This window comes from Trichomycterus rosablanca, chromosome 11 (genome assembly GCF_030014385.1).
Source record: "Trichomycterus rosablanca isolate fTriRos1 chromosome 11, fTriRos1.hap1, whole genome shotgun sequence".
Classification (NCBI taxonomy): Eukaryota; Metazoa; Chordata; class Actinopteri; order Siluriformes; family Trichomycteridae; genus Trichomycterus; species Trichomycterus rosablanca.
The window spans coordinates 20327260-20342756 of NC_085998.1; the positions used below are offsets into that span (position 1 = coordinate 20327260).

Below are 15497 nucleotides of genomic sequence, written 5' to 3' on the forward strand. Positions count from 1 at the left end.
AATGTAATGTGAATAGAAAACCACAAACATACACCGATCAGGCATAACATTATGACCACCTTCCTAACTGACTGGTCTGCAGCTATGCAGCCCCATACGCAACATACTGCGATGCACTGTGTATTGACACCTCTCTATCAGAACCAGCATTAACTTCTTCAGCAATTTGAGCTACAGTAGCTCACCGATGAGCCTTGGCCGCCCATGACCCTGTTGATACATACTGACCACTGCAGACCAGGAACACCCCACAAGAGCTGCAGTTTTGGAGATGCTCGGACCCAGTCGTCTAGCCATCACAATTTAGCCCTTGTCAAACTCGTTTAAATCCTTACGCTTGCCCATTTTTCCTGCTTCTAACACATTAACTTTGAGGATAAAATGTTCACTTGCTGCATAATATATCCCACCCACTAACAGGTGCCGTGATGAAGAGATAATCAATGTTATTCACTTTACCTATGTTATGTCATAATGTTATGCCTGATCGGTATATATAAACAAAACGTACAGATTTCACTTTATTACAGAAAGTAGGGGCAGTTGTAGCCTAGTGGTTGAAGTACTGGACTAGTAATCAAAAGGTCGCTGGTTCAAGCCCACCCACTGCCAGGTTGCTGCTGCTGGGCCCTTGAGCAAGGCCCTTAATCCTCATTAGCTCAGACTGTACACTGTCACACTACTGTAAGTCACTTTGGATAAAGGCGTCTGCTAAATGCCGAAAATGTAAATCTAAACGTACAGACTTAAGTAACAGGAGTGTGTTTGATTGACAGAACAATGGCTTTGTGTCATGCCAAACAGCTACTTAAATGTCCTAGAAACATCCTCCATCTCATAAATCAGGATGTATATATGTAAATATGAAATTTAGATAGCTAATAATAGCAAGAACATTTGCTAACTACTAATAACTTCTGTTAGATGTAATTTGTATCATGTATCAGATTAGCCCCGATAACGCAATCCACACCGTGATGTTGTCAATCCAGTTTATTCTTGGTCTTCCTCATCTTCTGAGAGTGGTTCAGTAGCTCCTTTTCTGTTCTGGCTATCTCGTAAACTTGATCAGTGGTCATCATCTTCCTCCAGGCCATTATCAGAGGTTTTATGATTCGCTTGTTCTCAAAAGCCTGAGTGTGTCTTTCTTCTTCTTTTCTTAGTCTCCAGGCATCACATCGATATGTGGCTACTGGCCAGACCAAGATTTTATCAGTAGTAGCTTGGTGATGGAGCTGATTGACTTGGGTTTTCATATCCCTGTCAATCTGAGCATCATTGCCATGTTCACTACTATTCTTGACTCCAGCGGCACTTTCAGTTGGCTATACTCCACTTCCCAAATATAAGAAGACCACTTGTTTGTTTTCCACCCTCAACCATAATCTCCAATAATTCTCCAGTGTTCGTCATTTACAATCATGTTTACATTTTCGGCATTTAGCAGATGCTTTTATCCAAAGCGACTTACAGTATTGTGGCAGTATACAGTCTGAGCAAATGAGGGTTAAGGGTCTTGCTCAAGGGCCCAACAGTGGCAACCTGGCAGTGGTGGGGCTTGAACTGTAGTCCAGTACCTTAACCGCTAGGCCAAAACTGCCCATCACTTTCGTTATACTTTTTCGCAGCTTTCTCAATAAGACACACCAGATCCTGGAGTTCTTCTGGAGATGTGACCAATAATACAATGTCATCAGAGTACCTGAGACTGCTAAAGGTCTTTCCACCAATCCTTAAGCGAATCCCTAAAGTGCCTTTCTCATCACTTGTTCTTCAAGGAATGTTAAACCTTGAGAAATGTTACATCCTTGTCAGTCTCCCTATCTTACCCTAAACCATGCTGACGTGTGCTTGGCTGTTCATCTCAAGCTGATGTATGATTAAAAATCCATCTCAAGCATGGTTATCAATAACTGATCATTCTTTATATATTGAATGCCTTTGTGAAATCAATAATACAAACATAGTGCCTGGTTTCGTTCTCTTGCTTAGTCCATGATGATCCCAGAGGTCTGTGATGTGATCCGTCATGTCTCTTCTTGTCCTAAATCCAGCTTGTTCTTGGGCAACCTATTTTTCAAGCTTGGTCTGCATTCGTTTCAGGATTACTCACAAGATTATCTTGCTAGCATGTTAGATCAGTGCAATGGTCATGTAGTGGCTGAATTGGAGCAAGTTACTTTTCTTAGTGGAAGGTAGTGGAATGAAGATGGATTGTGCACATTCTGGCCAGATCCCAGTCTCCCAGACTTTCCTGCAGACCTTATGCAGCTTGTTCAGTCATCTCTTAACCAAACCTTAGCAGTTCAACTGTTGTCATCTGGACCAGGTGCCTTTCTCTTGGCCAGTTCTAGCATGGCACACTTGATCTCTTACTTCAGTGGTGGTGGTTACTTTTCTTGAGCATCAATGTGTATGTTCTCCTCTTCATTACTGTATAATTCTTTACCATAGTCCTTCTATTTTTGACGTATCTTCTTTTGTTCGATTTGTACTTGATGGCTGTAGTTTAAGGCTGGAATGGTTTGGTGAGCTTATTCACCATCTGAAACTTAGGTCTGCTGTAGCCTTTCTTTGCATTTTCTTTTAGGTGCATACTTAATTCAACTCAGCTTGTGTATCTCTTCTGATCACCTTCTTGAGTTCATGTGGAAGTTTTCTGTATTCTTTAGGGGACTTTGTTTTTGCTTCAAGTTGTACAAATACAAAGGTGTCACTGGAAATCCAGTTCTTGCATTTGTTGCAGTTCTTCTGTACTGTTGGCAATTTCCTATTTTCTAAGGTCCTGATTTGCTTCCTTTGGAATCTAAGCATCATCGTCAACATTACAAGATTACAGAACAGGTCATTTCTGAGCTTTTTCAAGGTTCTGATTTAATTGCTTTGGAATCTGAGCTTCATCGTCAGCATTACACGATCAGAGTCACAGTCTGCACTGAGGAATGTGTCTGCATTATTAACCAACTGTTTTCACTTCTGACTGATCAGGATGTAGTCAATCTGAGTTCATCTCTATTTGGACTCTTACGAGTGTATCTGTGCCTGTTCTGTAGGCGGAACAGTGTGTTGGTGATGATCAACTTATGTTCAGCACAGAAATCCACCAGTATCTGAAAGTTTCTCGCACCATGACTACATTTCCAAAGTACTTCCCTTTCTTCGGTATCTTCTCCAGCTCTTGCATTGAAATCACTAGTGAACACAACTATTGATCACACTCGATCTCCTAGTAGAACTGTTTAATCCCTTGTGGTGGAAAAACCTACCTTAGTCGGTAGAGCATGAGACTCCTAATCTCAGGCGTTCGAGCCCCACGTTGGGCGCCAATTTGTAGTGGAAAAACCCTTAATGAAATACCTCAAAAACTGGATTGTGAGTAGAAAGGAGTTTTAATCTTGTCTGCAGAGAAGGATCACACTGGAGACTGTAAATGAGGTAACACAGGAATAAAATAAACACCCTTATATACTTTCTTCGGTGACCTTGTAGCGATTTCTTAGCTGGAACATAGGAACTGTTCTTTATCAGCTAGAACAGGGTTTTGGATGTCATACAATGCAATTGAGGCACTTATCACGTACAATACGTACACATCCAGTAACATTCTGTTGAAGCAGTATTCCTAGAATATTGGAATATGACTACTGGCAATTATGCCCTAAGCATATCTACATTTTCTACATACTAATTGATTCTGTATTAATACTTCTAGTGTAAATTAACATTTTTCTTTAACATTCTGTATCTTGTTTGTCTGCATCTTGGCAGCTTTGTGGCAAATGTGGCTGATGGGACTCTGCTACTCACTGGGTTGTAGGATGCTGGGCATGTAGCAATGTTTCTGTGAACCCAGACAGCAACTCCATAATGTTTACGGCACTATTTGCCTGAGAATAGCACTGTGTGTCCAGCCAACGTACTGACGTGTCAAGTGTCTGAGCACTTAGTCTCAGACAACCCACAAATGCTGATGTTCAGTGTCTCCAACTAATTACCAAGTATTGATAATTTGCCATGTGAATTAAGACGTTGAACATTTCACTGTCCTATCTTGACATGAAGTCTGAAGTTTATCTTATGCTTCTTTGCATTTTCTCTCTCTGTCCGCTGCAGTTTCTATTTTGCACTTTAAAATGTCTTCTCTCTCTGTTGCAAACTTTGATGAGCCAGTAGTACACTTCTCGATTCCTACCCTGTCTCTCACAGTGGGTAGCTCGGACCTTTTTATCCTGACAGACCTCTGAGCCAGTATGGAATTGTTCCACGGACTAGTAATTTGTGCTCTGTGGGATCAAATAGATTGAGAAGCCCAATCTCTTGTCAGCCCTGCAGGTTAACCAAGGCTGCACCTTGTCGTCTAAAGAATCTAACCAGAAGTTTTTAAGAACTGTGCTGCAACCCACATTTTTTAGTTACCCATGAGTGAACCTTTGAACCTTCTTTTTGACTGGGGTGACCTTGCCAGGAGCACACCTCTAGATAGTATCACCCCAAGATTTAAAGGTACACTCAAGCTTCATCACCACATAATATTCATATATCAGAGACTCTGGCCTAATGTTTTTAACAGATAACTTTTAGATGACTTACAGATTTTATAGGGCTCCAAAAGCCAAAAGATGTTCAACATCATTGTCATCAGTGTCACAGAATGATGTGTAACACTGTATTGAGATTGTCTATATACACTGATCAGCCATAACATTAAAACCACCTCCTTGTTTCTACACTCACTGTCCATTTTATCAGCTCCACTTACCATATAGGAGCACTTTGTAGTTCTACAATTACTGACTGTAGTCCATCTGTTTCTCTACATACCTTTTTAGCCTGCTTTCACCCTGTTCTTCAATGGTCAGGACCCCCACAGGACCACCACAGAGCAGGTATTATTTGGGTGGTGGATAATTATCTGCAGTGACACTGACATGGTGGTGGTGTGTTAGTGTGTGTTGTGCTGGTATGAGTGGATCAGACACAGCATCGCTGCTGGAGTTTTTAAATACCGTGTCCACTCACTGTCCACTCTATTAGACACCACCAGCATGTCACTGCAGTGCTGAGAATGACCCACCACCCAAATAATACCTGCTCTGTAGTGGTCCTGGGAGAGTCCTGACCACTGAAGAACAGCGTGAAAGGGGGCTAACAAAGCATGTAGAGAAACGTATGGACTACAGTCAGTAATTGTAGAACTACAAAGTGCTTCTATATGGTAAGTGGAGCTGATAAAATAAACAGTGAGTGTAGAAACAAGGAGGTGGTTTTAATGTTATGGCTGATCGGTGTATATAGGAAAGATGTTTTAAATTTGTAGAAGTACAGCAATTACATTTTTGGATACTTAAGGTAGTATTTAGATAGTTTATCCCATTCTTAATGGCAGATCCTCCCAAGTACTTAGAAACTGTGAGGTAAATTTCTGTAAATTGTTATCCTCAGTACAGATGTTTGATGGGGTTTAAGTCTGGACTTTGGCTGGGCCACTTAATAACATCTAGAGACTTGCCCCAAAGAAGCATCCAATAGCATGATACTGCCACTATGTTTCAAAACAGGGGCAGATGATGTGTAGGGCCTGTCATTGCCAGACAGTTTTTGCTGTTCTGTCCAAACTTGTAATCTTGTACAACCAAAGAATTCTCATTTTACCAGAGTCATGTACAACCTCTAAGGGGACTGTCATATGCCTTTTACCTAACATTGGCATCTGTCCTGCCCACTCTGCTAAAAAGGGCTGATTTATGGAGTACTACAGAAACTGTTGTCTGGACTTAGTGACCGTTGGGTTCTTCTTGCGCAACTGGCTGAATGGCCAACTCTAGGAAGGTTAAAAGTTTTGCCAAGCTATCATTTCAAATATATTCAGGCATCTGTTATCCTTTTGAGGCCTTTGAGAACACTTAAAGCCCTATTTATTGTTTTATATCGTTGCCCTGATCTTTGCCTTAACACAGTTCGATTGTGGAGATTAACAGACAGTTTCTTAGACTTCAAGGTTTTTTTTTTTGTCCTAACAATACACTGTAACTTGTGGGGCCCTACAGACTTAGGTGTGTTTCTTTCCAAGCTTTTTTGAAACATATGGACTCCGGTTAAGTTTTAGGCACATCATAATGATTAAAAAAAAAAAAAAAACAGGATGCACCCGATCACAATTCGGATTGCCATTAAGGATGTAACGATGCACCACAAGACAGTTAAAAATCGTTGCACATGTGCCACGATTTGAATCGGTTATTCATTTAAGATGAATCAATATTCATTTTAAACAGCAGAAGGCACTGGCACTATTCACCTCGCCTGGTTTACGGCACTTCACAAAGTTGCCAGGTAGGGGATTTTCCAGCCAAATTTATTTATGTGAGGATACTTTCTTTATTTGTGTTATTCATTTATTTATATAATGTTGGATTTGTTTTAAAATATCATTTCAGTTTTGTTTTTTTTTACACAAAAATCATTATTTGGCATAGTTTGTACCTACCTCAGAAATAAAAGGGCATTCATTATTTAGATAAATAAAAGATAAGCACAAATACAGCATTTTATTTTTTTAAAAGAGAAATAATAAAAAGAAACTTCGTATGTCGTATCGTGAACCCAGTATCGTGAATCGTATCGCATCATGGGTAGAGTGTATCGTTACATCCCTAATTGCCACATTAAAGTGTCTAAATACTTTTGTAAATAAGAGATTTCAGCATTTGATTCTTAATGTGCAACAAAATGTGCAAATAATCATGAGGTCTAAAAACGTTCTAAATCCAGTGTGTGTGTTTGTGTGTGTATCCACACATATTTTAGTGTGTAGCATGGGCATGTGCACTGGGAGGAACTGTGCTTAAGTACCAGACATACCTTTAGCCTCTGACTCCAGCACTGACGCAAGGGTGTCTTTTTGGTCTGCTACATCCAGTGACATGGTTCTCTCCCTCTTAGCCTTGGTTTTCATCATCCTGCCCACACCAGCAGTACTGCCTGATTGGCCCACACTCTTTAGGTCAGGGTTGCTTGAAGATATCTGATTTGTTTTGACATCATGGCTCCCTGACCTGGTGCTCTTTGAACCTTGGTTTCCTGCAGGTTCTTGACACCCCTGCTGATTTACACTGGAGATCTGTGACTGTGCACCCCTGCTCACTTGCTTCCCATGATTGGTCAGTTTATTTTCAGGGTGCATTTGGTTGATTGCTGATATACAGAAAGCCGAGGAAATTGTGTTAGAGCACAAAAAGTGTGGTCTGCTTGTTAGTGAGTGTTGCACTGTAAAGAGAGTAAAAAAAGAATTAGAGAAGACCACTACACTTGGGTGTCTGATTACAGATAGTGCTTTATTTACATTACATTTACAGCATTTAGCAGCCCCTTAATCCAAAGCAACTTATCATTGTTACAGCTGAGGGTTAAAGGCCTTGCTGAAGAGCCCAACAGTGGCAACATGGTGTTAGGCTTGAACCAGCGACCTTTGGATTACTAGTCACTAAGCTACCACTAGGTTATTAGAATTAGTTTTTGAATAAATTGTTTAATGGACATTAAACTAACATTAGATGAATGAAATAAACAGCAAAACAGTAAACAAAGACAATCTTCAGATCACTAAATGACTTTCCGAATGTGTTGCATAAGCACTCCTCAGTTTGGAATACTGAGGACAATTGAGGGATTGATATTTATTTGGGAAGCGCAGCTTACTTATGCTCGAAATGCGGGTGCTGGAAATGGAGTCTGGGGAAAGTTTTTAAAAATGATGACACCAGGGGTAACAAGCAGTGGGGCATAGGGCATTGATGGGGCACACAAGTACCTCCACAGGTTGAAGAGTTCTCGTCAGCATTTGTATTTTTGTGTGTTTAAACCCTGGGCTGAGACATAGCATGCACTGGCCGAGAATGCACTGCTTTGTGCAATGTTAAGTGGCCACTGCAGAGCTGGATAATAACCATAATTAATCAGCTGAAAAAGAACTAAGCCTGAAAGTCAAGGCAAACACGAATCCTTGAGTTGTTTTCCCTTTAGATTTGAGCTAAACGGACATTATAGAGTTATACAGTCTTAAGTTACACAAATGTTTAGCTTAGTGCAGGCTAGGGATGTTAGTCCATAACATTTAGTAACTGAGACCACAGAGTAAGGAAGAGGGTGTTAGTACTTACCTCACTTTAATGACGATCTGGCACACTGTGGCATTCCGGCTTCAGATCTCTTTACTGCCCACAATAATCTGTAGAATATATACAAACACAAATAAATATGCAATATTAAAATATACACTAATAGTAAATATGCACAGAAGACAAGATGTGTTTGTGTACTATTCATATTCAATCAGAGAGTTAAGATTAGAGGGGTCAAGGAGGCAAAATTCAACAGATTTTTATATTTGCCCCTTCAAGAAAAAAAGAACAAGACATGAAAGCTTTGATCAGGGGTAAAGACTTTCGCCTAGAGGTCAAGTTTCTCGTATTACAAGGCCCTCCTATAATTCACAATTTAAAACCACAGAGTATTAAACATTCCTCAACACTATTAAGTAATTATGTATCCTCTCTTTCTTTTAGATTTGATTAAGAATTAGCACTATAATACACATTTAAACATGACCTTCTACGGAGCCCCTAAGGTGACATCCCCTAAAAAAAAAATAACGCGTCGCCACGCATTATTAACGCGTGGTAACGAGATAATTAAGTCGTGGCCACGCATTATTAAAAGTTGAAACAGTTGAATATTGTTTACTCTGTTTCCTTTCTTGACTATCGTGTCAATGAACAGAATGGACGATTAAAGCATTGTACTTGCTTACTTTATATTTATTACATCTACAACAGTAGTGAACATTAACGTGTGTATAAACATTACTATGACAACCCGCATACATCTGTGTGTAACAGATCTAACAGTTCCTTACTTAACACATATAGTTAACCGTAGATTGTTTGTTTTGGAGCCTTGATGTAATATGCAGTCTCCCTCCTGGGTGTAACAGATGATCACACCATATTTAACTGTTTCATACATACCCTAACTATATGTGTTAATGTATGGAACGTGTGATGGTTTTATGTTTCAGTAAGGAACTGTTAGAGCGACGCACACACAGATGTATGCGGGTTGTCATAGTGATGTTTATACACACGTTAATGTTTGCTACTGTTGTAGATGTAATAAATATAAAGTAAGCAAGTACAATGCTTTAATCGTCCATTCTGTTTATTGACACGATAGTCAAGAAAGGGAACAGAGTAAACAATATTCAACTGTTTCAACCTTTTCAGTCGTGGCCACGATCTCATTCCCACTCCTTATTAATGCGTGGCCACGACTTAATTATCTCGTTCCCACGTGTTATTTCTTTTTTAAGGGAGGTCACCTTAGGGTCTCCGTAACCTTCACCTCCACTATCAACTTGTGTGTGTTTTAAAAGCAGCAAGAAGAAGAAGAATTTTTGTTTTTTTATTGATTTTTTACTATTTTCAATAGTATTTCAGTGTTTTTATATTATATTTGTGTTATTTTCAGTGTATAAGTGCCAAAAACAACCCCATTATTTTACATTAGCCTAAAATATATGCAGTTCCACGGGACCATGGAACGCATTAACAGGTTTCCCATACATCCTTAAGGGAAAAATATCTTGAAACTCAACGGCTTTTAACGTCAACGCCAGGCAGCACGGTGGCTAAGTGGGTAGCTCACAGCAAGAAGATCCTGGGTTCGATCCCCAGGTGGGGTGGTCCGAGTCCTTTCTGAGTGGAGTTTGCATGTTCTCCCCGTGTCTGTGTGGGTTTCATTCGGGTGCTCTGGTTTCCTCCCACAGTCCAAAGACATGCAAGTGAGGTGAATTGGAGATTGACTGATTGGAAAATTGTTTGTGTTTGATATAACCTTGTGAACTGATGAAGTTTGTGTAATGAGTAACTACCGTTTCTGTCATGAATGTAAACAAAGAGTGTAAAACATGACATTAAAATCCTAATAAACAAACAAACTCAACGCCACTCCCAGAACCAACTGACGTCGAGTTTCAAGGTACCACTGTATTAGCCATATATACATATACACGTGTACAGCACAACTAAATTCTTTTTCCCCATACACCAGCTTGTTCAAGGGCCCAACAGTGGCTACAGAAGCTTGCTAAAGAAAGAGAGGTGAGTTTGGGCCATCATACAATCTGATAACATTCTATTGGTTAATACAAAAACCCCCATAGGGCCAATTAAGAACCCTCATTCATTCACTCCATCTGCCTATACCAGCACTGCCAAAACCATTAAAAGGCTAGCCATGTTACTTCTTTATTGCAGAGACATTGGTCCATGGTTTGCATCTCTATTGCATCTCTTCTATGTGTATTTTTTTTTCAGACGACCCACATTTTGTCCATGACCCAGGCAACACAATGAATCTTACTCTCTCTATACAAGATGTAACATAAATCCTTCACAAGGGGGCGTTCACGTACAAGTTTATTTAATTATTATTATTTTTCTTTGCGACCCATTTGGGTTTGAAAAACCCTGAAGTGGCCCATGGATTATTTTTATATGGCCTGTAATATTTTTTACGTATAGGTGGCAGCACTAAAGCTATACTACACCCCTTTCTAATAAATGATAAGCTTTCACTTTGTTGCAATAGTTTAGGAAGGTTTCAGCTTGACTGTGCCACAAAGTGAGGTCAATAAATACATGGTTCGATGGGTTTTGTATAAATGAACTCTAGTGACCTGCACAAAGCCCTGACCTCAACCCCATGAAACAGTTTTAGGATGAATTGGAACATCATATACCGTACAATAAACCAGCATGCCAAAAGAACGCTTAGCAGCATGAATCGAGTTATGCCTGAACGGATCTTGTTAGTTAACCTAATGAAGAACCAATTTTAAACAAGACCTAATGCAGTACTGAAGTCCAGGGTTTAGTTTTAACTGTCACATTTGATCTTTCATTGGGCTTTGCATGTCAGTTCTGGTAAGTGGACACAGCGGTCTGTTACGCCAGCCCACCACTGCTGAGATGGGGGTTCGTATCTCAGAAGTTCTATCAGCCAATCGGGCATCTACACAGAATCACTGGCTATGTCTGAGGGGAAGATGGTCAAAGCTCTGTAATAAACTGGTGCCCTGTCCACGGTATTCCAGGAGGAGGAGAGGAGAACCCGCTGCAACCCTGAACAGGATGACGTGATTGGGCAAGGTGCCAGTTCATTGCAGGGTTACCCCTAAAAAATGTATTTACTTACAAAAAGAAACCATTTAAAGCAGTTACAGTGGTACCTTGTAACTCAACAACACTCCCAGAACCAACTGATGCTGAGTTTCAAGGTACCACTGTAATTTTTTGGGGGGTTTTTGAAAGGTGGGAGAAACTGGAATACCTGTAAAAAAATCCACACAAACACCACAGACATGGGAAAATTTCTCAAAGAAAATGAATGGAAGCAAGGATGAAACTCATGTTGCCATGCGGCAGCCGCTGCACCAGCTGTTCCACTGTGACCATGTGAAGTAATTCACCCTTAACCTTAAGTCTGGCTTTTACTAATAAAGTTTGGACAACCCTGGTGTATGTAGACGTCTGCTGGAAACAGAGGGTGTGTATTTGTGTCTGTACTTGTCCAAGACTGTGCCTTTGAGTCACAATCATCACACAGGCTTGTGAGAACAAAACCATTAAGTGCATTTCTGTCTGTGTATGTACAGGTCTCAACAAGTCATCTTACATCACACTGCATCCAAATGTACAACAATAAATCCACAAACACTTCACCTGTAAACCTGTCTACATTTCATTCATACTGATTAAAGTGCTAACTAAAGTGGAAGTGCAGTGTGAAGTCTATTAGTAATGTAAAAACACAGAATCATTTAAAGGGAAGGTACATTAGAATTTAAATATATTCATAGAAAAGAACAGATCTGGGAAGGATATAAAACTGATTATCTTAAAGCAGAGGTGGGCAGTTACATTTTTCAAGGGGCCACATGAGAAACTGGGTCTGTTGTGGAGGGCCAGACCAACAGTCTGAACTTAATTCTGCTCAAAATTAATTCTATCTCTTTATAGAAAGCAGTAAATTGTACAGTTTTGATAAGCTGTTACTGTTAGGAGTAGGTGTTACAATTAGACAATGAAAATAAAAAGCAGGCAGCATTAAAACATCAACATTATTTCAGCATTTAATCAACATTCCTGAAAACAGGTGTGAACAAAATGTGCAAGTTTTTTAATTAACTATACACAAATTTTGTTGGGAGTATAATTACGACAATTACCGCTCCAGTCCTGGATGTGTAAAACTTTACAAAAAAGAATTAGCAAGTTTCCTTGTTGCTTTTGCAGTTTAGCTAGCAAAGCTTCAGATGTGAGCGCTCTGCATCATTCTAGTTCTTGTATTACTTTTGTGTTTAGTAACGTAATGGAGATTTAAACTGTCATCCTTAAACGGCTTTACATCTGACTTCAGTAAATAAATACTTAGAAGTTCATGTCTTGTTAAAAAAACTCTACCGTTTCTATCAATCACAGTCCTGTTCGCCGAAACATTACAGTGAGGCTGGATGCACTTACACACAAGTAAATTAAAATGTATGTAAATTGCAGTCCCTTTATATATTAAAAACAATGCATTTGTATTGCATGTATGATGTACACTTATTTACACCTGATAAGCTGCTAATCCACTACCTCAGACCTGTCTATGCACCTATGCACCTTGCCTCGTCTATGCATAGACCTGCACGTCTATGCATGCACCTTTGTATTGTTGTATTGCCTATGCACATTGTATTGTTGTATTGCCTATGCACATTGTATTACCTATGCACATTGTATTACCTATGCACATTGTATTACCTATGCACATTGTATGGTTGTATTGCCTATGCACATTTTCCTTGCACCTTTGTCTTGTCTATGCACCTTTACCTTTTTTTTTTTTTTGTCTTTTACTATTGTCTTTTGTTGCCTACACTGGAGATGTAACCTGACAGTGTTTCGTTATACTGTACAACCCTGTACTGTACACTGCCTGGCCAAAAAAGGTCACCACCTGGATTTAACTAAGCAAATAGGTAAGAGCCTCCCATTGGATAATTACTGCATGGGTGATTATGTTTCAGCTGGCAACAAGTTATTTAACCCTAACTGATGCAGTGAGTAGCTTCTCATTTGTTAAACAACCATGTCGAAAGGCATCCTGTGGTCGTGGAAAAGATGTTAATCTGTTTCAGAAGAGTAAAATTACTGGCATACATCAAGCAGAGAAAACATCTAAGGAGATTGCTGAAACTACTAAAATCAGGTTAAGAACTGTCCAACGCATTATTAAAAAGTGAAAGAACAGTGGGGAAACATCAACTTCGAGGAAGGAATGTGGTCGGAAAAAAATCTTGAATGATCGTGATCGGCGATCACTTAAACGTTTGGTGAAATGAAATGGTAGAAAAACTACAGTAGAACTCAGGGAAATGTTTAATAGTGACAGTAAGAGCATTTCCACACACACAATGTGAAGGGAACTCAAGGGATTGGGACTAAACAGCTGTGTAGCCTTAAGAAAACCACTTGTCAGTGAGGCTAACCGGCAAAAACGGCTACAATTTGCTAGGGAGCATAAAGATCGAACTCTGGAGCAATGGAGGAAGGTCATGTGGTCTGATGAGTCCAGATTTACCCTGTTCCAGAGTGATGGGCGCATCAGGGTGAGAAGAGAGGCGGCTGAAGAGATGCACCCATCATGCCTAGTCCCTACCGTACAAGCCTGTGGGGGCAGTGCTGTGATCTGGGGTTGCAGCAGTTGGTCAGGTCTAGGTTCAGCAATGTTATATTAGAGTGTGTGACCTTTTTTTTGGCCAGGCAGTGTATAATGACAATAAAGTTGAATTGAATAACTTCATGCAGGTCACATTGGGGGCAGCCAAAGGGCTGCCAAACAATGCCCAGGTGTGTCTTAGGGCCATTACAAATATCTTAGAGCTTAGTCTAGGTCCATCAAGATTATGTAAAGAAAACTCAAAATAGCAGCCACACTGTTTAGCTTTAACCCTCTGTACAGTCGTGGTCAAAAGTTTTGAGACTAACACAAATTTTGGTTTTCACAAAGTTTGCTGCTTCACTGTTTTTAGATCTTTTCGTCAGATGTTTCTATGGTATACTGAAGTACAATTATAAGCATTTAATACGTTTTTTACTTTTATTGACAGATACATAAAGTTTATGCAAAGACTCAATATTTACAGTGCTGACCCTTCTTTTTCCAAAACATTTGCAATTCACCCTGGCATGCTGGATATCAGCTTCTGGGCCAAATCCTGACTCATGACAACCCATTCTTGCCTTTGTGAAAACCACAATTTGTGTCAGAAAGTCTATAATGCACTATAGAGACGCTGGTAACTAAACAGTAGGTCTGTGCAGGGCACTGGAGTTCCATGTCTTTGTAGACATTGCTTTGTGCACATAGGCACAGTCATGCTGGAACATAAAAGAACTTATTCCAAACTGTTGCCACAAACTTAAAAGTATTATAATTAAACACCTGTTGTGGCTAAAATACCTGAACTTAATAACTAGGAGGGGAGATAAAAGTTAAAATCCTTAAAATAATAATGAAGTAGTAAAATCATAAGTATTCATGCATTGTCAATAACCGCCCTTGTCCTTATCAGAATATTATGGCTATAATATACGCTGGGGCTTGAACGATTAGGAGAAAGTACACAAAGAACACACACATGTACACTTTCATACGCGTCTTCCAGTAAGAGTTCAACTAATGACGACGACAAGATCCCACACAGATTTCCATTTCAGTGCTGTTACAGGGTGATGACCTTAAAACCACCTCCATTCCCACCACAAAGCTCTTGCACACGACGGTATCACTGTCTAGTTTTTCTCTTTCTCCCTTTTAAAAGGAAATAATGCAAATACAACAGTGCATAACAAATATAAACAGTGTAAAGGTTCATTCAGAGCTCTCTCGCTCTCTCTTTCTGTGTTAGTTTCTCTCTGTTTGTTGCAGGTATATACACCGATCAAGTCATAACATTAAAACCACCTCCTTGTTTCTACACTCACTGTCCATTTTATCAGCTCCACTTGCCATATAGAAGCACTTTGTAGTTCTACAATTACTGACTGTAGTCCATCTGTTTCTCTGCATGCTTTGTTATCCCTCAATCATGCTGTTCTTTAATGGTCAGGACTCTCCCAGGACCACCACAGAGTAGGTATTATTTGGGTGGTGGATCATTCTCAGCACTGCAGTGACACTGACATGGTGGTGGTGTGTTAGTGTGTGTTGTGCTGGTATGAGTGGATAAGATACAGCAGCACTGATGGATTTTTTAAACACCTCACTGTCACTGCTGGACTGAGAATAGTCCACCAACCAAAAATATTCAGCCAACAGCGCCCCTTGGGCAGCGTCCTGTGACCACTGATGAAGATCTAGAAGTTGACCAACTCAAACAGCAGCAATAG

General features: G+C 39.9%; 1 protein-coding gene across 2 annotated transcripts in view; it reads right to left on the reverse strand.

The window, feature by feature from the left end:
* Positions 1-15497, reverse strand: part of bcl9l (bcl9 like) — a 64911-nt gene that overhangs the window by 19353 nt on the left and 30061 nt on the right. For both annotated transcript variants that reach the window (XM_063005274.1, XM_063005273.1), the window contains exons 2-3: positions 8160-8227; positions 6862-7266 (exon numbers count right to left, since the gene is read on the reverse strand). In XM_063005274.1, coding sequence (XP_062861344.1) covers positions 6862-7183 — 322 coding nt within the window. In that variant the 5' untranslated portion in view covers positions 7184-7266; positions 8160-8227. The remainder of the gene's footprint in view (positions 1-6861; positions 7267-8159; positions 8228-15497) is intronic.